The following is a 26,111-nucleotide window of genomic DNA, read 5'->3' as shown; positions in this document are numbered from 1 at the left end:
CAGCTTCTTGGAGCCGGAACCAGAGGGGGGGTTGGAGTCGAACTCTGAGCTGCTGTTCCAGGGAGGAAAGAATAGGGAGAAGCGACTGGTGATCTTGGTGAGGTTCTCCACGGGGCTGGACAGGCCAGAACTGGAGGCCGTGGTGGAACCAGAGGCACAAAAAAACGAGTCCCTCTCCAGAGAGCCTGTGCTGCCGGCTGCTCCTGCACTGTGGGCCTGCTCCATTTGTAGGAAGACGCAAACGATATCAAACACACACACACACACAACACACTGATATCCTGAGTCCTGCATGGGTTTTTTGGAGCTGCACCCACCCGCGCTGTCCATATCAATTCCGAGCCCCAACCCTTCCGAGTCCCATCAGGACATATTTTTCTCTGCAACCCGACCCACCCACATATAATTGTTCAGAGAGCCGAGCTGTTACCCACCAAATAATTTGCAACACAATGCAACACAACAAGCTCCTGGGTTTCTAAAATCAATTATTATCTTGATTTAAAACATTGTTCGACCCACAATATAATTGTTCTTAACTGCGAGCCGACTCACTGGTTGAGAAAATGTTTTTTCCACCCAGGTCACTGGAGGGAAACCGTGGGAATCCGACCCAATGCAGGACTCTACATTTAAGTGCGATACGACACCATATGACGTGACAATCTCATGGATATTAAGGATATTCATTTTGGGAAGTCAGCAATACATTAAAATACTAGATTAACAAAAACAATAGAATGCAGTTAGCATACGTACAGTTACAGCCCTGCTACTTTATAGCCAATCGGGCGTCCGGCATCGCCATCAGGCATTGAGGAAATGCTTCCTTTGAAATCAATGAAAGCTGTTTTACTGCCCGTGTTGTGCTCGGTTGTGTCATGTCCAATGGTGGCGTCCAAGCTCAAAAATGGCAGAGGTTACATTTTGGATGACTGACACACACATTCATTATGTCTTCTTGTGAATTTAAATAATGAGAAATAAAGTTGATTTTTGGTTGTATATGGACTCGCCTATACCACTGGTTATTGTACTAAGATACAGTATATGAAGTCAAGAAGTTAGTAGCTAGCATAAACTCTTGCTAGCTAAATTGACTATGTTCACGCTGTAAACAAAAGCAACTTCCGTAATTAGAGGATCATTTAGTACAACCGCTAGCAACAATTACATGCTAAAGTACACACTAAACTGTACCAAAGCAATAATCAATGAATACGGTACATTACAGTAGGGAAAAATAGAATAAAGAAGCTCTTCGCCTCTGCTCCTCTCAGCTCTCAAAACAGTGCGCTCTGTGTAGCACGTAGAACGTCACATTGACACAACTCTGATGGCAAAGCAACACCAAGCGCATAGTGGACCTAAAGTGTTACAATGTAAGTACTACAGCCACCTACATAGCTAACGGCAGTCACTGAGGAGAAAATCCACCAGTATGTGTAGGCCTAACAGACAGACCTGGGCTTTGAGGTTGTTCTTCCACTCCTGGGTCTCCAGAGCTTTGAAGCGGCCATTGCTGTCTGAGGAGATGGAAAGGCAGAGGGGGCGGTGGGCCCTTGGGGACAACTTGGGGGCAAAGGCCATGGGGACAGGCCAAGGCTCACGGTGCTCAGTCCTACTCATCATCAAATTTGGACAGGAGCCTGCATTACACACACAGGGAAGGCATCCAGGTTTACTGTAACTTTGCACAGTTTCTTAAAAACTACGAGAAAGGCCTCAACAGCATAGTGGATCTCACATGCAAAAAGACGACTCTGATGATTTCATCTATAGCTTAACCACTGCGTGAACATTGACATTTCTGTTAACACAGACATCCCTGATTTACAAAGGACAAGGGATGTGTCAAATGTTATTAGTTATGAACCCCATGAACCCTAGAGATGTGCTGTTGCCTAATAAATCAGACTGATACTGTACTAATCATTTTTATACAGTCTGAAACAACCCTTCCAAAAAATGATAGCAGTTTTGAAACTGCAGCAAAAGTGCAGTAACTGAAGTCGACTGTGGTATTTTGGACACAGTAATTGCAGAATAACTACACTTAAGGACTTACATCTGGTGTATTAGAAGCAATTATTGGTTCCATGGTTGTCTTCGAATGATTTATTACACACAGATTGACCATGAAGATTTCCACCTTTCCAGGCACTATAATGGGGGACCCTGTTTTCTGCTAACAAGGCCTGCAGTACCGCGGTCGGCTTTGAATTCCTGTGGCTACGTTCTCCCCTGATACGCCTGCATGTACTTCCGTCTTGTGTACACGCCTTAGTTCATGAGCAAACATCTTGATTGCCACACACAGAGACCCACGGTTTGAAGTCAGTTTAATAAAACTTTTGGTGGATATTTTGTCTCAAATTTCGACGAGCTGAAGGACCCAACCCACTGACAATCGGCAGAGTCCTTTCTATGTAAATGTGCATGGCTATGCTGTACACACATTAGGGACTATATATGCTGTAGCTAATACATAGTTGTAAAACAGATTGTTATCAAACTAAAGGCTAAAACCCAACATTTATGATGCAGCTCAAACAGGATTCAACATTGAAATATTACCAGGATAAGAAAGGGTAAAAAAGTCAAATGTTTTCTTACCAGTGGCATATTCTGAGCAAGTGATGGACTGTGTATGCAAACTATGTTGAAGTCTGAATGTGCTGTGAAGATGCTTAGCAACCATTCCTGTGAATGAAGGAACATTGATCTTTGCAGTTCCATCTGTGTTATTTACAATTCATTCATACACAATGACTAGCTAAACAACATTATGTGTGTACATTACTACAAGTGCAACCCTTGATCATGATGACACTCAGTTCCATTACATTGCACATAAGAGTCATTGGACAAAGACGTCTTCTGTACGGGGGAGTATTGTTAAGAGCCCCGATGCTAGGTCTGAACATTAACACGCATTGCTTGCGGTACGGTTTTGGAAGCATAAGGACCTTTTCTTTCATATCAGCGAGAAATCATTTTCAAAAAGCAAAAGGTTACATTGATACACACCTTTTATAAGGTTCGTGTTCCCACACGGCCACATCTCCATGCTACAGCGCTTGTTTACGGAAGTTAAGACGGACGAAAGAGATAGGCCACTACCTGTGCTAATCCGCTTTCTAGCATGTTCTGAACAAGTAACTGGGAAGGAAGTGCTGTTCATCAAGTGGGTCTGTGCAAAACTGCTACAGTTACTGCATCTTTTTCATTTTAAAGATTTTTCTCACTGACATGAAAGATAAGGGGCATATCAGCATATGCGATGATTATTGACATTTCTAAGTGTTAAAACCGCATAGGAATTGTAGTTGACACGTAGCCAATTGTGGGCGAATGTAATGGCTGAAAATCCTACAAATGAAGGAGTGTTTTTGCGACCTAGTGCAATCCATGAAGAATACCTACCTGTCTTTCCATTCTGTTTGGGAAATACTTTTCCATCAAACAACTTAGGTGACATTAGGCCTTTGTTCCATTTTTCCACGTTTTCCATTTTCTGCCTCCTGGTGAGAGAGACAGACAGATTAACTAAAGAGAATGCTGAGGATCAACATTGGTCTCAACATTTTCCAAAGCTATCCAATATCAGTGTTGATAATGACAGCTGAAACCCTGTGTCTATCAATCAACATTGTCTAGGTAGCTGGCTAAATATATTCATTGTCATTGTAGAGAACTTACCTCCCCGCATAAAGATAAAATGAAAGACGAGCAGCAGCAGCATCAGTTGCCTGGATACCCGATGTTGAATTCTACATCTGGCAGAAATTAGCATTTGAATCAGGAACGTTTCCTCTCACGACCTCTACAAGCCAAAGTGTTGAATAAAATTATATTTTAATGTTCTTTACTGGTTGTCCATGCAGTTGGTCCTTTTTGCCGGTAGAAATGTGAGACATTATATCCACAGGAATTAGTGCGTTCAGATTTCAATCACCTGAAGCTTGCATAGAACATGTAAACACGTTCACGAGCTCGGCAAGTATGCATGAGTTTTTATTTTTATCTTGTGAATGCTGAAAATCTGAACACGTAGCACTACCAGTGCTTTGAAAAGTTGATGTAATTCTACATTCCTGTGGATATAATGTCTCACATTCCTACCGCCAAAAGGACCAACCACATGGACAACCAGTCAAGTACATTAAAATATCATTTTATTCAACATTCTGGTTTGAAGAGCTCGTGAGAGGAAACTTTTTAAAAAAAGAAGCTCAACATTGGCTGAATTAGACGTATCCAAATGTAATAAATGATTATTTGATAAAATAATCAAACATAAAACTTTAAACAGCCTAAAGTAATCCAGTTTAACCAATTGGTTTGGTATAAATCTGCTGGGCTGGGGAAATTAGGCAAACTCAATTTCTTAGACGGGGCTATGGATGCAAGGGACTGGCAGCCCATGAGAATGACATGATATTTGTTTTAAACATATTTTGAAGCTATGTGTGTGTTTTTAAAGACCTCAGATAACAAAAATATGGTATAAAACAACCTTATATTTTGTATTAGGATAGAGTAGGCTAATAGCATGTTTATTTTATTCAAGAATCAGATGAGCATATCATTACATTAAATGGCCATTGAACAGCATAGTATCACAGATCTGTTCCTTAAATCAGTTGCATGCCTAATTCGCATTCAAAAAAGTTTAAACACTCACCGTGTCTAGTGGAAGCCTATGAATGAGTTGGATTCGCTCTCATCGTCTCTGAAATGACAACAGATCCTTCTTATCATGCACTGGTTGAAATCTGCAAGAAGCAAACCCTCACTAAGAGCAATCACTCACTTAGGAGGCAATGATTTCAAGGCACGCTTTAATTGGACAGCTTAGCCGCACTCCAGGTATCCTGGAAACGCTAGTCCTACGATGTCACCCTGCTGTATACCGAAGAGCTGAGCACATAGCCCGTGGAGACATAATAGATATAATAGCCTATGGAGGACAGAGGGAACTCAAGCGATAGGGTGTGGGATAGGGAGAGAGTACAGGCCAGATGTTGTAATTACGTCCTTGAAACCAGTGGAGGACGGCTCATAATAATGGCTGGAACGGAGTCAATGGAATGGAAACCATGTGTTTGATGTATTTGATACCAACAGGTCAACTCAAAAGGTATTTATTGTATTGACGACAGAAGAGTCCATCAGCATTGTGTCATACTGCACATTTACTGACAAATATCATGACTGAGGTGCCGTTGTGAAATGTCCAGGGCATTTGCGGTGTCGGTGTGAACGAAGTGTTGGTGCAGTGTTGGACGTTTATGATTGCATGGAGACAGACACACAGCATCCACAGGATGGGTGGGCATATTTTACATTTCAAAGAGCCCCCTTAATCTCCTCGGCTCTTCATTTTCAGGTGCATGACGTGCGTCGATAAGAACATCGCCAGACGAACAGGGAAGGCCCCACCTGCCTGTTGTCAAGACACCTGCCCCCCAAAAGGCCTTTCTCTCTCCACCCTGCCTATTATTCAACGCCAGTTACGAAAACATTAACGACAAACAGACTTCAAAGACCTCAAAGGCCTCATGTCAAATGGCTCTTGGTGTCATGTGATGTATCTGATACTTTACCAGGGAGTATGCCATCCATGGTTTATTGATTAGGCCCGTAGTCACGATCAGAAAACAGAGGTTTCATGGTTCTTTGATGTAACTGTGCCCAGCCTTGGGAGGCTTACCACAGGCCAAGTCACCCAGCGGGAAGCCATGTGTTAAAGGACCGTGAACATGGATGGGCCAGAGCGGATCAGAAACAGGATCAGAGCTTTGGTTTTGGCTCTGATGCTCGATCACTTACATACTCAGGTTCTGGGAACTCATCTGCAGTTCTGCACTCACACACACTTGTCATCCATTCATCTCTTTCCAGAAAGTAGCAACAATTCACCAGAATCATTCAGAGGATTCAGAAAAAAATCTATTTGATTTCCAACGAAACATTTGAAATGGAAACGGGGGAAATTCCATTTGATTTCCAATAAAAAAAAATTAGGAAATTGAGGACATTTTCTTTAAATCCTTATTGAGTTATATTTCCTCTTAAAGTCATAGCTTCTTCTTCGACTACGACTGTCCGTCCGACTCTGTGAAACCTACCGTGACGACAATCAGGGTCAAATAAAATACCGTCAGAGTTACACCCAAGTTTTCATATTTGTTGCAATTTAGCAAAATGTGTTGGAATATTATTTGTATTGAGGATATGTCTGACAACATGCCCTCAAATGATAAAATAAATGTATTTACTTCTGTCATACCATTTAATGTGTTACACCAGACCACCGGTGAGAGCTGTAAGCAATATCCCAGTGATGACACTGAGACAAAGCCGGTAGAAACATTATAAAACATCTCTGGCTGAGATTCCAAGCCCTTGATCTGTTGTTTTCATCCCTGTTAATGAGGTATCATAAGGTCCTATAGGCTGACACTGCTGTGGCTCCCTGATTTCCCACTGCCCCAACCCTGTGTCACTTGGGAGAGAGGAGGCTGCTGAACTCAGGCTAATTGAGCCACGATAAGGCACATGATATCATCACCTGAAATTCAATCAGACACAGTCAGTTAGACGGTTGTGGAAATGAGAAGCCATACATGGATTTATTGCATATTTCCATCAATTAAGAGTATAAATACAACATGTAAAGCATTTGTCCGTTATTTCATGAGCTGAAATAAAAGATCCCAGAAATGTTCCATCTGCACAAAAAGCTTACTTCTCTCAAATTTTGTGCACATGTGTTTACATCCCGGTTTGTAATAATTTCTCCTTTGCCAAGATAATCCATCTACCTGACAAGTGTGGCATATCAAGAAGCTGATTAAACAGCTGCACCTTGTGCTGGGGACAAGAAAAGGCCATTCTAGAATGTGCAGTTTTGTCACACAACACAATGCCACAAACTTTGAGGGAGCGTGCAATTGGCATGCTGACTGCAGGAATGTCCACCAGAGTTGTTGCCAGAGAATTTTATGTAAAGTCCCCTCCAACGTTGTTTTCAAAGATTTGGGGGTACATTCAACTGGCCTCACAACCGCAGACCACGTGTAACGCACCAGCCCAGGACCTCCATACATTTTTTCTTCTTTACCTGAGGGATCATCGGAGACCAGCCACCAGGACAGCTGATGAATAATAAAGCCCTTTTGTTGGGAAAAACGCAATCTGATTGGCTGGGCCTGACTTCCCAGTGTGTGTGCCTCGCTCCCAAGTGGGTGGGCCTACAGTATGCTCTCCCAGGCCATGGAGTCTTTTTGTATGCTAGTCATACTGTCTGTGTAACATTTAGGTTTGACTGTAATGCTATATTCAACTTGAGTATAAAACCAATAAACAATGGGCTACATAGAAAATAGATAGATTATTTTCCTATTCTTAACTGGACCTATCACGTATGTATTTCATAACATGTCTATAAAAATTGCAACTATTTAAATCCGGATGTCCAGCATGCATATTGGAATATTTTATCAGCATTTAAAAGTGCTCGAGCCTCCAAGCTGCTATTAGCTAAGTGAAGTAGAGGGCGGAAGTGGTTATTTCTAGCCTCTTCCCATAGTTGCTGGAGCAAGTCTAAGTTTTCTCAAAAGTTCTTATTAATGAAGGGGATCCTGACTGAGTGTTTGAGTTCGAGAATGGAGTCCACCTGTTCACTGGAAAACAGGTTGTGCCACTGGGCCACAGGCTTACGGGGGTTGGACAGCATGTCTGCCCAGTGCCTCTGCTGGTTCCCTGTAGCATCACAACCCAGGAAGATCTTCCCAATAGCATCGTTCCTGGTAAACTTGTCATGGTCCCACACGGAAATCACCAGCTGAAGCCTCTGGAGGGAGCAATTGCAGACAACAGTCACTGCAAACTGTACTACAGAGGAGGTCCCATCACCTTTCTGTTTAAAGGGGCAATCTGCAGTACAAACAATATTGGTTTTGGTTAACAGCTGAGGAATGGGGTTGAATATATATAACCACTCTCAAATTTATAGACAGAGCTATGGATGCAATGACTGACCATCCATTATACCAAAATGATAGTTTAACCATGCTTTGATGCTATACAGTGTTTGTTTACAATTAAATTGTTTACAAATTGTGGAGTAAAACAAGCTTATACACTGTGTACAAAACATTAGCAACACCTGGTCTTTCCGTGACATATACTGACCAGGTGAATCCAGGTTTAAGCGTGTAAAGAAGTGCAATGCTGCTAGGTTTTTTAAAACAGTTTCACGTGTGTATCAAGAATGGTCCACTACCCAAAGGACATCCAGCCAACCTGACACAAGTGTGGGAAGCATTGGAGTAAACATGGGCCAGCATCCCTATGGAACGCCCCGATGAATTGAGGCTGTTCTGAGGGAAAAAGGGGGTGAAACTCAATACTCATATTTTGTTTACTCAATGTATTTTGAGTTCTGATTGGGGTACAACAGTTGAACTCAGCTCGAGGCAAGTTATATTCTTTAAAAGTGTATTTGTTTATATCGCACTGTAAAGGGGTTGCTGCTAATTTGACAGTAATTTACAGGCAGCTCAGTGGCAAGTAAAATTCTATATTTACAGTACACCTACTCTACTATAAATAAATAATCAAACCAAGTACTGTGATAGACATACGTTACAATACTGTAAAGTTGACTGTACTTTACTGTAGAAAAAAGTAATCGTAATCTGAAGGAATGAATGGATGGAGGAAATTCTTTGAAGGGAGGGGTTTGTATTTCACAGTATTTTACTGTAATTGTAAGGGATTGGTACAAGCAGGTTGGCTGCTAGGTAAAGTGTTAAACATTACAGCATATTAATGCATTTTTGTGTTTTATATCACTTGTACTTCTAGAGGCCTTAAAGGTCCAGTGCAGTCAAACACTTTTTCTGTGTTTTTCTAACTAGGTTGGAATAATACTGTGAAATCGTGAAAATTATGATGATGCCCTTTTAGTGTAAAAGCTGTTTGAAAAGACCACCTGAAAATCTCTGCTTGTTTTGGTGGGAGGGAGTTTTGTCTTGCATAGTGACATCACCAGGTGGTAAATTAGTTAATAGACCAATAAGAAACAAAGTTCCAAACCCCTCCCCACTCAAACCCCAATAACAGCTGGTTTTCAGTTTTCCACTCCCCACTCAGACCACTCCCAGACAGTTCTCGCAAAATTCTTGCTTGAGAAATTGCTATTTGCTAAGAAGCTATTGTTGTGTCTTTTTTTAACCATTTTAATTGTTAACAATCACAGTAAGGTACACAATTGTTACTCAGAAATGATTTGATATTGACAGAAAAACAGATGGATTGGACCTTTATAGGCTTCTGAAATGGCAGTTACTGCAAAACGGACCAAAAGGAAATGGCAAAATGCTCAAACACTTAAAGAGCAACTGAAGGCAACAACGGCCTATGTGGCATCGATATTAGTCCGAAACATTTATTCTACTGTCAAAATAGACCACAAAGTATAAATAGGATAATTTTGGTCATAAAGTCAGTATCGTCTAAAATACAGATTTGTGAGATAATTAGAAAAAAAAGTGTATGTCACGGAATGAGGGGTACCTGTCAAACCACGATGTGTTACGACAGGAAAAACTCAATGTCACTTTACGCTATTCAGTGGTGTTTTCCTTGGGTTTAATTTATTTCAATCGTGCCCACATGCCCACAGCTGGCAGCGCTGTAATCGTCAATTCGGAGCGCAGCTGCACCAGTCCCGATCATGAATGCCCATGGTCAATTTGGTTTGACATTCAATATCCCTATGGGTAAGTTAGGGACCACAGGAGGCTGTTGATGGGAGGACTGCTCATAATAATGGCTGGAATGTAGTGAAGGGAATGGTATCAAACACATGGAAACCATGTGTTTGATGAATTCGATACCATTCCATTGACTCCATTCCAGCCATTACTATGAGCCCGTCCTCCCCATTTAAGGTACCACCAACCTCCTGTGTTAGGGACGATCAGTCAACTATCCCCACAGATAGGCAATCCAAAGTCAAACCAATTTTTCCATAGGTCGCACACCAGCCGGCTAAAGAAGTTGGCTAGTTTGCTAGCTAGTCTAGGCTACTTCCAAACACAAGACCTGGTTAAACTGTTTCAAGTTATCTGGAAATGTGAGTGACTGTAACTGTGCACTGTTTTGCAGAGTGAAAGAACAGACGCTTCTCACGAGATACCCACATCAGAGATACACATATCAAAGCACTCCTCCAAGACACAAATCTCGTTCTCAGTCAAATTACATAATGAGGAGAATTGAAACCGAGGCTCAAACAGGAAGTTCAGCCCCTTTTTAAGGTTTAAGACTTGCTGCAACTCCAACCTGACCCCTAGACATTTTAAATTGATGGGGCACCATAACCACATATCAGCTGAATTGGTACAGCATTCTCACTCATGGGTGCAAGAGGTTAGCCTCTTACAAGGCACAACTCAAAATAGAATAATGAGTCAGAAACAGCAATACCATGCACCCACTAGTGGTCAAAAGGTTTTTGACCCCCCAAAGGTCCAGTAGAGTACTGTATTCTATGGGGTGGAATGGAATTCCATTCTAAATACAGCAGTTATATCCCAGCCTATAACATTCCCACAATGCACCATCATTTACAGTATGCTTCGGTAAACGTTTCTGAGTATATAACTGTTGATAATACCATAAATTACCATATAAATGAGAGCCAAAAATGCCTCATCTTAGCCATATCCTGAGGTACGATCATACTTACTTGAATTTGTTCAAATGACACCACAAATGTAAAAGATTCGTTGAAGTAGGGATTTTGTGTGCACTTTTTAACAGATGTCTTCTTTCTCTTCCACTTCTTCTTGTCCAGAGCTAGCTGTACTTTTACATAGGGATCTACAGTGTACATGAATGACAGTAGAATGTAGTTTGAGCATCCAGTATTATTTGTAATAATCGAAACTGGCCACAATAATCCTGTAGTATTATTTGTAATATTCATAATTTAGCCTGGAATCCAGACCTGTTTTGTAACAGTCCACTCCTTGTTACTCCATGTTATATGTTTGGCATGTGACGATTAGTACAAGGAGTGGAATTTCAGCACAAAACCGGTCTGGATTCCAGGCTAATCATAACTCTTCACAAAAACAACCATTCGGTCTTCCTCTCAGAGAGCCAGGGCTTGGACCTACCTGATGAGCTCCCTAAATCCATACTCTTTAGGTTCTTGGCTTCCAGGATGACAACAGTCAGTTTGCTGGTGGTCGGGACGTAACGCAATGAGAAGCAGATTTCCCCCAGAATGATATCCTGTAATCACAGAAGGTAACCAGAAACGACATGAACAACCAGGTGGAAATACAGTATGTAAGCCAATATTATCTCAAGGAAAATTAGGTAGAGGTAGACTAAAGAGGTAGACTACAATTACACATCTTGCTTCCTGTTCTTGTATCAGCATTATGACCGGTCCAAAAATCAAGTCACATCCTAACCTCAGACTTGGAGGGTTCACTAAGGTTTTTCCACTCCTCGATCACATGATTCCAGTCGATGGTTCCGAGCTGCAACCTCAGCTCCCCGATGATGTCATGTTTGGAGAACCTATCGAAGTCGAACACCTTCATGACTAGGGTGGACTCATTGAGCTCAGCTTTGTCAATCTGGACACAAGACAGTCAGATGAGGTTGAAGAGTGGGGCAGAGACACAGACTCACTAACATTGTGTATGAAACAATAGCCTGGCTAAAAAGCTCTTAAACATATAAAACATACAATAGGAATATCAATCTAATACCTCAAATGTGAAGTGTTCATTGAAAATGGGGTTAAGGGTTTTCCTGTAGACCTTAGTCTCGAATGTCTTTGACTTGTTGGGGGTGATGTAGACTTTAACATAGGGGTCAGAGGTGCCTCCCAGGTCCATAGCTGGCAGTGCTGTAGCCTGTTTAATCCCCACTGTCAGCTGCACGGGATGAGTGATGGCAGGAGAGTCAAAGACAGTAGGGGAAGACACACATGGGCCACACACACATGCAAGATCACTGTAATTCCAATTGCTGTATGGTATAAACATAAAGGCACACTGAAGTATACTTCAGTGACATTTTGAAAAATCAGACATTTCTGTCTTGTAATGTGTAATAATTCATACAATATACTGTATATAAAAAAGTATGTGGAAACCCCTTCAAATTAGTGGACTCGGCTATTTCAGCCACACTCGTTGCTGACAGGTGTATAAAATCTAACACACAGCCATGCAATCTCCATAGACAAACATTTGCAGTAAAATGGCCTTATTGTAGAGCTCAGTGACTTTCAATGTGGCACTGTCATAGGATGCTACCTTTCCAACAAGCCAGTTCATCAAATGTCTGCCCTGTTAAGGCTGCCCCGGTCCATTGTAAATACTGTTATTGTAAAGTGGAAACCTCTAGGAGCAACAACGGGGTCAGCCGTTGAAGTGGTAGGCCACACAAGCTCATAGAACGGGAATGCTGAGTGCTGAAGCGTTTAAAAATCGTCTGTCCTCGTTTGCAACACTCACTACCGACTTCCAAACTGCTTCTGGAAGCAATGTCAGCACATTAACTGTTATTCGGGAGCTTCATGAAATGGGTTTCCATGGCAAAGAAGCCGCACACAAGCCTAAGATCACGATGAGCAATGCCAAGCGTTGATTCTCTGCGAGAACGCGTTCTCTGCAAGCCAGGCCTATCTCCCAACATCAGTGACTGACCTCACTAATTGCGCTTGTGGCTGAATGGAAGCAAGTTCCCGCAGCAATGTTCCAACATCTAGTGGAAAGCCTTCCCAGAAGAGCAAAGGCTGTTATAGCAGAAAAGTGGGGACGAAGTCCAAATTATTGCCCATGATTTTGGAATGAGATGTTGGCTTGTGGTGGCTAGGGTGTTTTGATAACGTTACAAGTTCAAAAGACTAACTAACCTCTTGTGCCTTGTATTCCAGAGAGTAGAGTAGTCTTCCACGGTTTTTAGCTGAGCCGTAGTTTGCATCATCCGAGGCAGGTTGAACCTGCCCATCAAGAACACTGTCATAGCTCGAACCAGCCAATCACATTCATCGGCTACACAATCCCTCAAGCAGTGGCCCATCCCAACATACATTGCCAGTCAAAAGTTTGGATACACCTACGCATTCAAGGGTTTTTCTTTATTTGTCCTGTTTCCTACATTGTAGAATAAAAGTGAAGACATCAAAACTATGAAATAACACATAGGGAATAATGTAGTAAGCAAAATCATGCAGTAAGACTTGAACAAATCAAAATATATTTTATATTTGACCTTCAAAGTAGCCACCCTTTGCCTTGATGACAGCTTAGCACACTATTGGCATTCTCTCAACCAGCTTCATGAGGAAGTTACCTGGAATGCATTTCAATTAATTGGTGCGCCTTTTTAATGGGAATTTGTGGAATTTCTTTCCGTCTTAATGCATTTGAGCCAATCAGTTGTGTTGTGACAAGGTAGGGGTGGTGTACAGAAGATTGCCCTATTTGGTAAAAGACCAAGTCCATATTATGGCAAGAGCAGCTCAACTAAACAAAGAAAAACGACAGTCTATCATTATTTTAAGACATGAAAGTCAGTCGCAAAGACCGTCAAGCACTATGATGAAACTGGCTCTCATGAGGACCGCCACAGGAAAGAAAGACTCAGAGTTACCTCTGCTGCAGAGGATAAGTTAATTAGAGTTAACTCCGCCTCAGATTGCAGCCCTTACTTCACAGAGTTCAAGTAACATTCACATCTCAACATCAACTGTTCAAAGGAGACTGAGTGAATCAGGCCTTCATGATCGAATTGCTGCAAAGGAACCACTACTAAAGGACACCAATAAGAAGAAGAGACTTGCTTAGGCCAATAAGCACGAACAATGGACATTAGACCGGTGGAAATCTGTCCTTTGGTCTGATAAATCTAAATTTGAGATTTTTGGATAATATCCGCAAGTGTGGTTCCCACCGTGAAGCATGGAGGAGGAGGTGCTTTGTTGGTGACACTGTCTGTGATTTATTTAGAATTCAATGCACACTTAACCAGCATGGCTACCACAGCATTCTGCAGCGATACACCATCCTATCTGGTTTGCGCTTAGTGGGACTATTGTTTGTTTTCAACAGGACAATGACCTAAACCACACATACAGGCTGTGTAAGGGCTATTTGACCAAGAAGGAGAGTGATGGTGTAGCATCAGATGCCCTGGTCTCCACAATCACCCAACCTCAACCCAATTGCTTTAGGATGAGTTGGACCACAGAATGAAGGAAAAGCAGCCAAGAAGTGTGCAGCATATGTGGGAACTCCTTCAAGACGGTTGAAAAAGCATTCCTCATGAAGCTGTCTGAGAGAATGCCAAGAGTGTGCAAAGCTGTCATCAAGGCAAAGGGTGGATACTTTGAAGAATCTAAAATACAGTATTTTGATTTGTTTAATACTTTTTTGGATACTACATGATTCCATATGTGTTATTTCATAGTTTTGAAGCCTTCACTATTATTCTACAATGTAGAAAATAGTGAAAAGAATAAAGAGAAACTCTTGAATGAGTAGAACTTTTGACTGGTACTGTACATAGGGAGCTAATGCTACACCTCTACTTCACTCCTCCACAACGGCGACCAATCCAAGCAAGAAGAAATGGATAGAATGGAGCAGACGCTCTGAGTTATCCCACGAACACCAAGCTAGTACTACTACTACTACCTTTACTTACTAGCGATGTAGTCGTGGAACCAGTCGCCCCTTGTAGATTGATCTGATGGTCTGGGTTGTTCTTTCTCTTTTTCTTGCTCTTGCAGCAGTATTTCACAAAGACCCAAATAATACACACCAAAAACAGCAAGACGATGACGGCAAAGATGGTGTAAATGGCCCATCTTGGCACTGCGTGAGATAGAAAAAGACAGCAGTTTGTCTCATTATGACACACTTCTGAACCATGAGGCAAGAGCACAGCCAGAAAGATTAAGGAGAGATCAACTTGTAACAAGTTGAAATGGAGAGCTTTTTGAAAACATTTGCCTGCATTTATTTGACAGCAGCAGCCCCTAGCTGCCAAGTCCTGGGAGTCAGTGTAGTCAAGTCGTCTCACACATCTGAATCATGCAGCAAAGAGCACAGCCAGCAGGAGATATGAACGTATATAACAAGTGAAAATTGAGAGCTAAAAAATGTGCGCTTGAAGTGGAATTTGGAATTAGATATGTCACATAGAAACAGGTGCCCAGGCAGGCAGGCTGCTCTACTCGGCTATGTCTGTTGAAAGTGGGACAGATGGGGGGCAGTGTAGGGGTGACCACTCATGACAGAGTGTGTGTGGAGGGGGAGTGTCAGAAGAAGAGAGGGGGTGGAAAGATAGATGGAGGGAGAGATGTGGTGGGGGTGGGGGAGTGGTGGAAGAGGTGTGGGCAGTTAGGTGGTTACTTACAGTGAATCTTGTGCAGCAGCGGCGTTAGTGGGGCTGGCAGTAGCTTTGTTATTAAGTCGCGGTAGGGGTTATTTTGCCGTTTGCTAATGGGGTTTAAGGAAACATGGTATATGTATAGGGTGAATAGCTGAGACCTAGAATCAAGAGGAAAGAGCAAAAACAGGCTATGAGGAAAAGCAATTTGGGTAATTCATAGCTCAGGTTGTTACTGTGTCTGCTGACAGCAACTGCTACTTTAACACAGCTACTGTACTGTTGCTCCACAGCAGCCTCTTCTGGTGACATAAAGCACTAATCATTTTCATAGCTTTGATGTTGAAACTATTTTCAAACTCAAGTTAAGCCCCCACCCATTCTTTCTTAACATCCATTCTTTAAAAACATTGTGCCTCTGCTTGCAAAAACTTGGTTGCCGTGACAGAGAGCGGATACTTAGCCATAACCATTGTTAAACAACTGCAGAGTTGAGTGCTGACAGCTCCACACAGGCAGTAGCCAATCAAAAGAGGGTGTGCTGCACACCCTGATAACATTATGTGAGACAAAATGGCCATAGCACAGGGAATTACTTTTCTTTACATGTACATGGCAAATTGGCCAGTATTACCTAGTGTTGATTTTTCAGTGTAACATTTCTAGATTTGATTCAGGAGTTAAATTAACTATGTAAGTTTTAAATTAACACTCATTGGTGTTAACCCCCATGTTGGTGTTAACAACCAGTGTTGAACCAAAACCACACCCATCAGTATCATATATCCCAGAATGCTCTTTTGTGGGTTGATTTTTCGAATTGTTTGTTTCAATATCTATGTTTTTGCAGGGACATAGATTGATTGATAAACCAATGTGCTACTTAATTTATTGCACCATTACTAAAATGGTTGTTCCAGTTTAGATGCTTTAGGTAGTCTCATATCTTAGTCTTCCTGACCCTGGCAATCATTCTGAATGCAGGTTGCGGGTAAATAAAAATTCTAAATGTTGGATACCCCACACTGGCCAGCATAATGTGACTTTCAGACCCGATGTGGCCTGTAAACCATGAGTTTGAGGTTAAAACTAGGTTAAAATTAGGCCCTCAAAATAAGGCCTTATGAAATACATATTATATTGTTTTAAGGAATTACATTTTAATGATAACATATTTACTTAGGATTTTACTTGGTGAAGTCCACACAACTGAAACTGAATGAATGCAGCAAACATGCCTCCTTCAGTAAGCAATACAGTCACGGGTGGTAACTCTACAATTAATTGAAAAGCACTTTGGGAAATATGCAAATAAGGCTTTAAACTAAACAGTGTGTTAATTTAACACTGAAAAGTGTGGACCCGTATAGACACTGGAAAAGTGTTAAATGTAATACTCTCAGTGTTTATTTAACCCTGGAGAATTTGCAGTGCAGTAAATACAGTTCACATTATTTGAGCGTTAGAACAAAAGTGGAAAGACAAAGTACCACAATAGCTTGAGTCTTTGTTCCCATGAACACAACCAACAACCATACAATATCCCCAAAAAACACATTATCAAAAGATACCTATATTCTGACAGAATCAAGTTTTACAATATAGGAAAAGGAATATGTAAGCACAGAGTTAACACTCACTTTCAGGACCAGTGCAGTTTGTACCCTTATTACCGTAGCCTACTTGAAGACTGTATTACTCTATCCTTCATCCATGCAGTTCTCCAGCAAAAGGGAGTTACAGGATAACAACAAATGAGGGGAAGGAAGTCACTTTGCCCTGAAAGTCTGAAAGTGGCTGGACCAGCCCATAAACGTTCTGTATGAAGTGTTGATCAGTGAGAAGAAGACGTGATCACATGGGGAAGATAAATATTATACCATTATGCATTTTGCATAGTTCATTGCTAAGTAGATAAAGGCCAACTTAGTTAGGCTGTAGCCTTTAATATTGTTCCAATTACTAGTATTAAACAACACAATAAGCTGTGTATTCTGGTTTAAACATATCTTTCTGTAGTGTTTAAGTACTCAATCTTCAGCCATATTCCGGATTCCTACCGCAAGCTCTGAACCTTTACACCGGATCATCGCAACTAGCTAGCTGCAATTCCGAGTGGCTACTCCTGGCCAACGTCTCTGGCCCAAAACAAGCTACAGTTAGCCTTGAGCTAAGCCCATCTCCCGACTAGCCGAAGAGGCCCAACGATACCTCTTTTGCCAATTGGCCTGGACCCTTTACTGCCGACACGGAGCGCCGCCGATCCATCACGACTGGTCCGCCGACATAATCGTCCGAGGTGGTCTCAACAGGCTTTTTCGTTGCGACATCGCCAAAGATCCATCTGCTGGCCAAGGCCCGCGAGCTTTCTGAAACGCTGTGTCTCCAGCTCACCAGAGCTCCTGTAGCATAATCCTGGGCTACAATTACCCGGGCCCACGACCGGTCTGTCGATGCCACCGCAAGAAGAGGAATAAACAGACTCACCCCATCGCGACGTCCCCCAAAGGTTAGCTCTCTAGCCCTCGCTATCTCCCTACTTGCTATTCGGCCTGCTAACGGCTAGCTTGTCTAGCCCGGCCTACTGAACTGTTAGCTTGTTAGCACAGGCCTGCTAACCATCTGACTCACCTCATCCCAAACACTTCTGAACCCATTTACTTTCTCTCTCTTTGATTTTTATTTGTTTATACCTTCCGGAAACCTGCCTCACCCACTGTGATACGGATTCGCTATCACTTTTAATTTTGATTTATTTTTATGACACACTCAAGAACCTCCAGACGCTAACCAGCTAACTAGCTACAAGCTATTTAGTCATTGTTAGTTTAAAAATAAATAAAATAAAAAAAAATAAAAAAAAACCTGGATAACACTCGCCAGCCCAGCTTCCTGCCCATCCACCGCTGCCCCTGGACACTGATTTCTTGGCTACATAGCTGACGACGCTGGACTGTCCATTAATCACGGTACCCCATTCTGCTTGTTTGTTTATCTGTCGGCCCAGTTGCCTAGTCAACGCCATTTTACCTGCTGTTTGTTGTGCTAGCTGATTAGCCTCGCCTACTGTTTTTAGCTAGCTTTCCCAATTCAACACCTGTGATTACTGTATGCCTCGCTGTATGTCTCTCCCAAATGTCAATATGCCTTGTATACTGTTGTTCAGGTTAGTTATCATTGTTTTAGTTCACAATGGAGCCCCTAGATCCACTCTGCATACCCCTGTTACCTCCTTTGTCCCACCCCCCACACATGCGGTGACCTCACCCATTACAACCAGCATGTCCAGAGATACAACCTCTCTCATCATCACCCAGTGCCTGGGCTTACCTCCGCTGTACCCGCACCCCACCATACCCCTGTCTGCGCATTATGCCCTGAATATATTCTACCATGCCCAGAAACCTGCTCCTCTTATCCTCTGCCCCCAACGCTCTAGGCGACCAGTTTTGATAGCCTTTAGCCGCACCCTCATACTACTCCTTCTCTGTTCCGCGGGTGATGTGGAGGTAAACCCAGGCCCTGCATGCCCCCAGGTACCCTCATTTGTTGACTTCTGTGATCGAAAAAGTCTTGGTTTTATGCATGTCAACATCAGAAGCCTCCTCCCTAAGTTTGTTTTACTCACTGCTTTAGCACACTCTGCTAACCCTGATGTCCTTGCCGTGTCTGAATCCTGGCTCAGGAAGGCCACCAAAAATTCAGAGATTTCCATACCCAACTATAACATCTTCCGTCAAGATAGAACTGCCAAAGGGGGCGGAGTCGCAGTCTACTGCAGAGATAGCCTGCAAAGTAATGTCATACTTTCCAGGTCCATACCCAAACAGTTTGAACTACTAATTTTGAAAATTACTCTCTCCAGAAACAAGTCTATCACTGTTGCCGCCTGCTACCGACCCCGTCAGCTCCCAGCTGCGCCCTGGACACCATTTGTGAATTGATCGCCCTCATCTAGCTTCAGAGTTTGTTCTGTTAGGTGACCTAAACTGGGATATGCTTAACACCCCGGCAGTCCTACAATCTAAGCTAGATGCCCTCAATCTCACTCAAATCATCAAGGAACCCACCAGGTACAACCCTAACTCTGTAAACAAGGGCACCCTCATAGACGTCATCCTGACCAACTGGCCCTCCAAATATACCTCCGCTGTCTTCAACCAGGATCTCAGCGATCACTGCCTCATCGCCTGTATCCGCCACGGAGCCGCAGTCAAACGACCACCCTCATCACTGTCAAACGCTCCCTAAAACACTTCTGTGAGCAGGCCTTTCTAATCGACCTGGCCCGTGTATCCTGGAAGGACATTGACCTCATCCCGTCAGTTGAGGATGCCTGGTCATTCTTTAAAAGTAACTTCCTCACCATTTTAGATAAGCATGCTCCGTTCAAAATGCAGAACCAAGAACAGATACAGCCCTTGGTTCACTCCAGACCTGACTGCCCTCGACCAGCACAAAAACATCCTGTGGCGGACTGCAATAGCATCGAATAGCCCCGTGATATGCAACTGTTCAGGGAAGTCAGGAACCAATACACGCAGTCAGTCAGGAAAGCTAAGGCCAGCTTCTTCAGGCAGAAGTTTGCATCCTGTAACTCCAACTCCAAAAAGTTCTGGGACACTGTGAAGTCCATGGAGAACAAGAGCACCTCCTCCCAGCTGCCCACTGCACTGAGGCTAGGAAACACGGTCTCCACCGATAAATCCATGATTATCGAAAACTTCAATAAGCACTTCTCAACGGCTGGCCATGCCTTCCGCCTGGCTACTCCAACCTCGGCCAACAGCTCCGCCCCGTAGTTCCTCACCCAAGCCTCTCCAGGTTCTCCTTTACCCAAATCCAGATAGCAGATGTTCTGAAAGAGCTGCAAAACCTGGACCCGTACAAATCAGCTGGGCTTGATAATCTGGACCCGCTATTTCTGAAACTATCTGCCGCCATTGTCGCAACCCCTATTACCAGCCTGTTCAACCTCTCTTTCATATCGTCTGAGATCCCCAAGGATTGAAAGCTGCCGCAGTCATCCCCTCTTCAAAGGGGGAGACACCCTGGACCCAAACTGCTATAGACCTATATCCATCCTGCCCTGCCTATCTAAGGTCTTTGAAAGCCAAGTCAACAAACAGGTCACTGACCATCTCGAATCCCACCGTACCTTCTCCGCTGTGCAATCTGGTTTCCGAGCCGGTCACGGGTGCACCTCAGCCACACTCAAGGTACTAAATGATATCATAACCGCCATCGATAAAAGACAGTACTGTGCAGCCGTCTTCATCGACCTCGCCAAGGCTTTCGACTCTGTCAATCACCAAATTCTTATCGGCAGACTCAACAGCCTCGGTTTTTCGGATGACTGCCTTGCCTGGTTCACCAATTACTTTGCAGACAGAGTTCAGTGTGTCAAATCGGGAGGGCATGCTGTCCGGTCCTCTGGCAGTCTCTATGGGGGTGCCACAGGGTTCAATTCTCGGGCCGACTCTTTTCTCTGTGTATATCAATGATGTTGCTCTTGCTGCGGGCGATTCCCTGATCCACCTCTACGCAGACGACACCATTCTATATACTTTCGGCCCGTCATTGACACTGTGCTATCCAACCTCCAAACGAGCTTCAATGCCATACAGCACTCCTTCCGTGGCCTCCAACTGCTCCTAAACGCGAGTAAAACCAAATGCATGCTTTTCAACCGATCGCTGCCTGCACCCGCATGCCCGACTAGCATCACCACCCTGGATGGTTCCAACCTTGAATATGTGGACATCTATAAGTACCTAGGTGTCTGGCTAGACTGCAAACTCTCCTTCCAGACTCACATCAAACATCTCCAATCAAAAATCAAATCCAGAGTCGGCTTTCTATTCCGCAACAAAGCCTCCTTCACTCACGCTGCCAAGCTTACCCTAGTAAAACTGACTATCCTACCGATCCTCGACTTCGGCGATGTCATCTACAAAATGGCTTCCAACACTCTACTCAGCAAACTGGATGCAGTCTATCACAGTGCCATCCGTTTTGTCACTAAAGCACCTTATACCACCCACCACTGCGACTTGTATGCTCTAGTCGGCTGGCCCTCACTACATATTCGTCGCCAGACCCACTGGCTCCAGGTCATCTACAAGTCCATGCTAGGTAAAGCTCCGCCTTATCTCAGTTCACTGGTCACGATGGCAACACCCATCCGTAGCACGCGCTCCAGCAGGTGTATCTCACTGATCATCCCTAAAGCCAACACCTCATTTGGCCGCCTTTCGTTCCAGTACTCTGCTGCCTGTGACTGGAACGAATTGCAAAAATCGCTGAAGTTGGAGACTTTTATCTCCTCACCAACTTCAAACATCAGCTATCCGAGCAGCTAACCGATCGCTGCAGCTGTACATAGTCTATTGGTAAATAGCTCACCCTTTTCACCTACCTCATTCCCATACTGTTTTTATACTGTTTTTATTTATTTACTTTTCTGCTCTTTTGCACACCAATATCTCTACCTGTACATGCCCATCTGATCATTTATCACCAGTGTTAATCTGCAAAATTGTATTATTCGCCTACCTCCTCATGCCTTTTGCACACATTGTATATAGACTGCCCATTTTTTTCTACTGTGTTATTGACTTGCTAAATTGTTTACTCCATGTGTAACTCTGTGTTGTCTGTTCACACTGCTATGCTTTATCTTGGCCAGGTCGCAGTTGCAAATGAGAACTTGTTCTCAACTAGCCTACCTGGTTAAATAAAGGTGAAATAAAATAAAAAATAAAATATAGTGTTTGCACATTACAAACACACATTTAGGTAATCTATTGACAGAGTTGATGCATGTGTCAGTATACCTAATGAGTAACACAACAAAGACGTTTCCAGAATGAACCACCCGTGGTTTTGATTATATTACTCAAAAAATCATGTCTGTTAGACAGTCACGTGATAAGCACATTTTGGAGAGGCTTGAGTGGGTTTCTTTTAAATGTGTAAATATTACACTGGTATATTGCTTGACTTAACTTTTTGTGCAATAATAACAGATACATTTGTTTCCAGAACGTGTTATTCCAATGATGTGTGCTGATCCCAATCATCCCTTTCCTCTATTTTGTTTCAACTTGTAGATAGGTACGGTTGGAAACCAGTGGAGGCTGATGGGAGGAGCTATAGGAGGACGGGCTCATTGTAATGACTGGAATGGAATGGACGGAACGGCATCAAACACGTCAAACGTATCAAAACCTGTGTTTGATTCCGTTCGATTTATTCTATTCCAGCCATTACAATGAGCCGGTCCTCCTGTAGCTCCTCCCACCAGCCTCCACTGTAGGACACTTTGATGTATACCCTAACACATGTAACAGAGGCAGTGACTACAACAACTCATGTACACACAGTGACACCACACAGTGTGCTTGTGTGTGTGTGCGTACGGGCACGCATGCGGGTGTTTGTGTGTCACACAACATTGGAATGCTTGGCTCCATCTCAGGATTAGAAGAGGAGAGACATTCGATTGACTAAGATATAGTACAATAGTCTGGAAGTGTTTTATACACATGGGGTAATAGCATAGTATCAAATAACATCTTGGAGGGAAAGCAAGAGTAGACAGAAGCATTTTCATTTACATATGAATTAGCATAAACAACGGTTCTGTTACACCACTGTGCAAAGTGACAACCGTCCGTCCCTCCATGAGTGAATAGTCACCGCTCCTATCATCTCATTAACTATTTATATGTATCCCATTACGTTCCTCTATTCAAATTACACACATCTGACTACTTTGTATTTATGCTGCAAGTTTTTGAGTCCTCTTGGTTTTATAAATATGCAATTTATAAATATTGGTTGCCATGACAAATAAACAACATAATCTCAATTTGTGGAGTCCTACTACTCCTGTACAGCGGGTGGCAGTATTGGATAAATATCTGAGATGTTTTTTTTTTTTAACGGAAAAACACTGTAGAAAGGGAGGGCAATTTTACGGTACTCGCTTAGGCACTCGCAAGCACTCTTAGGCTACTGGTTTCAAATGGTTCTTTATGCTGCATAATCTGTTCAACATATGTGGAAGTTTGTCATTATAGCCTATTCAAATAGACCATTTTGCAAGACCAAATGCATTCTAAAGTATTCCTGAAAGTCAATTGGCTTTGTACTTTCGTTTTCATGGTGAAGAAACTTTAGAGTTTGGAGATTGTTTGCGTTATTATTTTTCAAACTATTATCTTTCAAACTGCTTTATCAAGCAAGATGGATTCAATGGTGCGCAACCCGGATGTCAAGCAGGTGAGATGTCAGATATCCTGCGGCAAAACTGTATTTTCATAATCGTCAACAGAAAAACGACTTGTATACGTCTATGTTTGAGCACTGCTGTTGAATGTTTATGTCTGTCTCTAGAGAGACGCAGCTCAGGCTGTGGTTGTTGCAGTGTCATCAGACGCAATTTTTGACCCAGAAGTTGAGCAAGTCCATGGAGCAACAGAACCTTTGAGAAAGGGAGATGCTTTTTCTTTCATGAAGGTGAATAATTCGTTGTTTTAAGCACCCATAATGTATGCACAGGTAGCAGTATTACAAAGTGTCAGTTAAAAGTGTTATGCACATAGAAATGGAATTACAGTCTTTACAGAAATATAGTTGGCCTTACTATATTTTTATGGTTTTGTATGCTTTCATCCTCATCAGGCCATCCAGGTAGTGAATGAAAGACTGCTGACCTTGAACTCTGATGAGACATTGCTGTTCGATGTGATTCTGCTTTCCAATGATAGCGAAGAAAAACACTCACGGATCATTGCCAGTGCAAAACATTATGGTACGGCATACACTCCGAATTAGGCCTACAATAGGGGTATGTACTGTATGTAAGGTTAATCACTATTTTGTATTTCTTGTACTCCCCAAAAGGTCTTGATATTGGCAGATTTTGCTTCTGTAACAAGGAGGATTCCATTGAGAGCCTGCAATCAAACAACGTGAAACTGTTCCTGTCAACGGATACTAATGATGTGTGCAAGGCCTTACAAAAAGGTATGGTGTTTCGAAGTCTTACATTAACTCAGAAACTAACCTTAATTTGGTGAGCATTTGTTATCGTAAAGGTTTGAATTAAATACCGCCCTCACTCGCTCACTCTCACATACACACACACACACAATCTTTCCCTCAAACCAACTGTTAAATTCCCCTGTTTCTTTGGACATTGCGTCAGGTGTTCCAGCAGCCCTACTGTACCGTCAGACAGACCCACATCATCAGACAGAGGATCAGCTCAAAGTGGTGTTCTCGGGAGACGTGATTGGATCCTCAGAGGAGATGCTGCATGGCTTAAGAGAACAGGGCTTCACCGAGACCCAGCTGCAGGGCTTCAAAACTGCAAAGGTACAGTAGTCATCCTATAACAACATACCTGTCCTGTCCTTCTAGAAGACATGACGATGTAGGACCAAAACAGGTTCAATGGCTTACTTCATATGGCCTTCAAAAATGTTCTATTTAGAACTGCAAAACACTTTTATTTTTAGCAGTGTATATAATACTGTATGGGTTTCCATTGATAATGCACTTACTATATGTGAGTTGAATTAATTACTCGCTTTCACTAAATTAAAGTATTGCTGTTTGTACTCAAGGGTTCCGTGAAAGAGTTTGCCGTATTGATGGGAGAGATGAGGAGGAGGTTTGGGTTGGAGGGAAGCCCCCTCTGCACCGGACTGATGACAGTATGGAGCTCCAGGGATGTGTGTGCCAGCGCCCTGAAGACTCTACGAGGCTGGGGACTGCTTGTGGATGAGGCCTTTTGCCTGGCCGGAGCCCCTCGTAGCCCCATCCTTAACTTGGTACGGCCGCACATCCTCTGCCTCGATGGCCTGTATCACATGGAGGGGTTCACTGCAATGTCATGATGGATGGCAGACCGATGGGAAGAAGATGTATGTATGGGTATTTTTCTGTTACATTTTTGGATGGAAGCTTTCTTGTATGCTTTTTGTCTCGAGTTTTATTTTACCTCACCAGCATTTTTATCATTCATACAACAGCTGCCACCTTCAGTATGTCAATGAACCAACTGCTTGAACAGATTGTTGTGTAAATAAATATAAAAATATTCCTTTAATCTTGATTATTTCATTTTTACAAACTACAAAAAGTGAATAAACTCCAAGAGCAGCACATAATGCATTCTGATTGACACAATTTTCCTCAGGTGGTGCGGTGCATATAGCCTTCGTAAATAAGAATGACCATAACTCCAATATTTGAACCTGTGAATTAGCCTCAGGTAAGTCATGTGATGCGTGACAGGAATGACAGGTAAATAGCAACAAGTAACCAATGATGTGCAATGAACACCTCTCAGGAGAGACTGTGTCCAGTGTATGGATCCTTTACAGTCGAACACCACAGTAGTGGTAAAGAAGCCATCGGATCTTGCATAAACAACAAACAAATAAATAAATTAAAAATAAAGATTTGAAATCTCTGTGTATTAGCAGCTTGATGTCTGAGTCACTCGTTTACAGTAAGATACAAAGTAGATATGTTACAGTCCGTGGTTCGAATCCAGGCTGTATCACATCCGGCTGTGATTGGGAGCCCCATAGGGCGGCACACAATTGGCCCTTGTTTGGCCGGTGTAGGCTGTCATTGTAAATAAGAATTTGTTCTTA

The 26,111-nt window shown here is 42.7% G+C and overlaps 2 protein-coding genes across 3 annotated transcripts; one reads left to right on the top strand and one right to left on the bottom strand.

The window, feature by feature from the left end:
* Positions 1-6,615: 6,615 nt before the first annotated feature.
* Positions 6,616-17,160, bottom strand: LOC118396475 (synaptotagmin-1-like). Of its 2 annotated transcripts, XM_035790710.2 has the most exons (8): positions 17,079-17,160; positions 14,752-14,921; positions 12,959-13,045; positions 11,805-11,972; positions 11,502-11,669; positions 11,199-11,316; positions 10,766-10,899; positions 6,616-7,861 (listed from the first exon to the last, which is right to left on the bottom strand). In XM_035790710.2, coding segments are annotated over exons 1-8 (1,086 nt in total). In that variant the 5' UTR covers positions 17,080-17,160; the 3' UTR covers positions 6,616-7,621. The 2 variants fall into 2 exon arrangements, with proteins under 2 accessions (XP_035646603.1, XP_035646604.1); XM_035790711.2 differs by lacking the exon at positions 12,959-13,045.
* A 6,169-nt stretch (positions 17,161-23,329) lies between these two features.
* Positions 23,330-25,558, top strand: LOC118396474 (cytosolic 5'-nucleotidase 1A). Its single transcript, XM_035790709.1, has 6 exons — positions 23,330-23,724; positions 23,839-23,961; positions 24,127-24,256; positions 24,349-24,471; positions 24,653-24,822; positions 25,074-25,558. The coding sequence occupies exons 1-6, from the start codon at positions 23,689-23,691 to the stop codon at positions 25,344-25,346; spliced, it is 855 nt and encodes a 284-aa protein (XP_035646602.1). The 5' UTR covers positions 23,330-23,688; the 3' UTR covers positions 25,347-25,558.
* Positions 25,559-26,111: the final 553 nt, after the last annotated feature.

Source organism: Oncorhynchus keta, chromosome 17, assembly GCF_023373465.1.
Source record: "Oncorhynchus keta strain PuntledgeMale-10-30-2019 chromosome 17, Oket_V2, whole genome shotgun sequence".
Classification (NCBI taxonomy): domain Eukaryota; kingdom Metazoa; phylum Chordata; class Actinopteri; order Salmoniformes; family Salmonidae; genus Oncorhynchus; species Oncorhynchus keta.
The sequence above is the reverse complement of the archived record's forward strand: the minus strand, read 5'-3'. Positions and strand labels throughout refer to the sequence as shown.

Coding starts and splice junctions, on each gene's coding strand:
- LOC118396475 (XM_035790710.2), bottom strand. Junction 11,670..11,804: donor ATGAACACTTCACATTTGAG/GTATTAGATTGA, acceptor TCTTGTGTCCAG/ATTGACAAAGCTGAGCTCAA. Junction 10,900..11,198: donor GGATTTAGGGAGCTCATCAG/GTAGGTCCAAGC, acceptor TGTACACTGTAG/ATCCCTATGTAAAAGTACAG.
- LOC118396474 (XM_035790709.1), top strand. CDS start 23,689: ATGGATTCAATGGTGCGCAACCCGGATGTCAAGCAG. Junction 24,472..24,652: donor GTGCAAGGCCTTACAAAAAG/GTATGGTGTTTC, acceptor ACATTGCGTCAG/GTGTTCCAGCAGCCCTACTG. Junction 24,823..25,073: donor AGGGCTTCAAAACTGCAAAG/GTACAGTAGTCA, acceptor TTTGTACTCAAG/GGTTCCGTGAAAGAGTTTGC.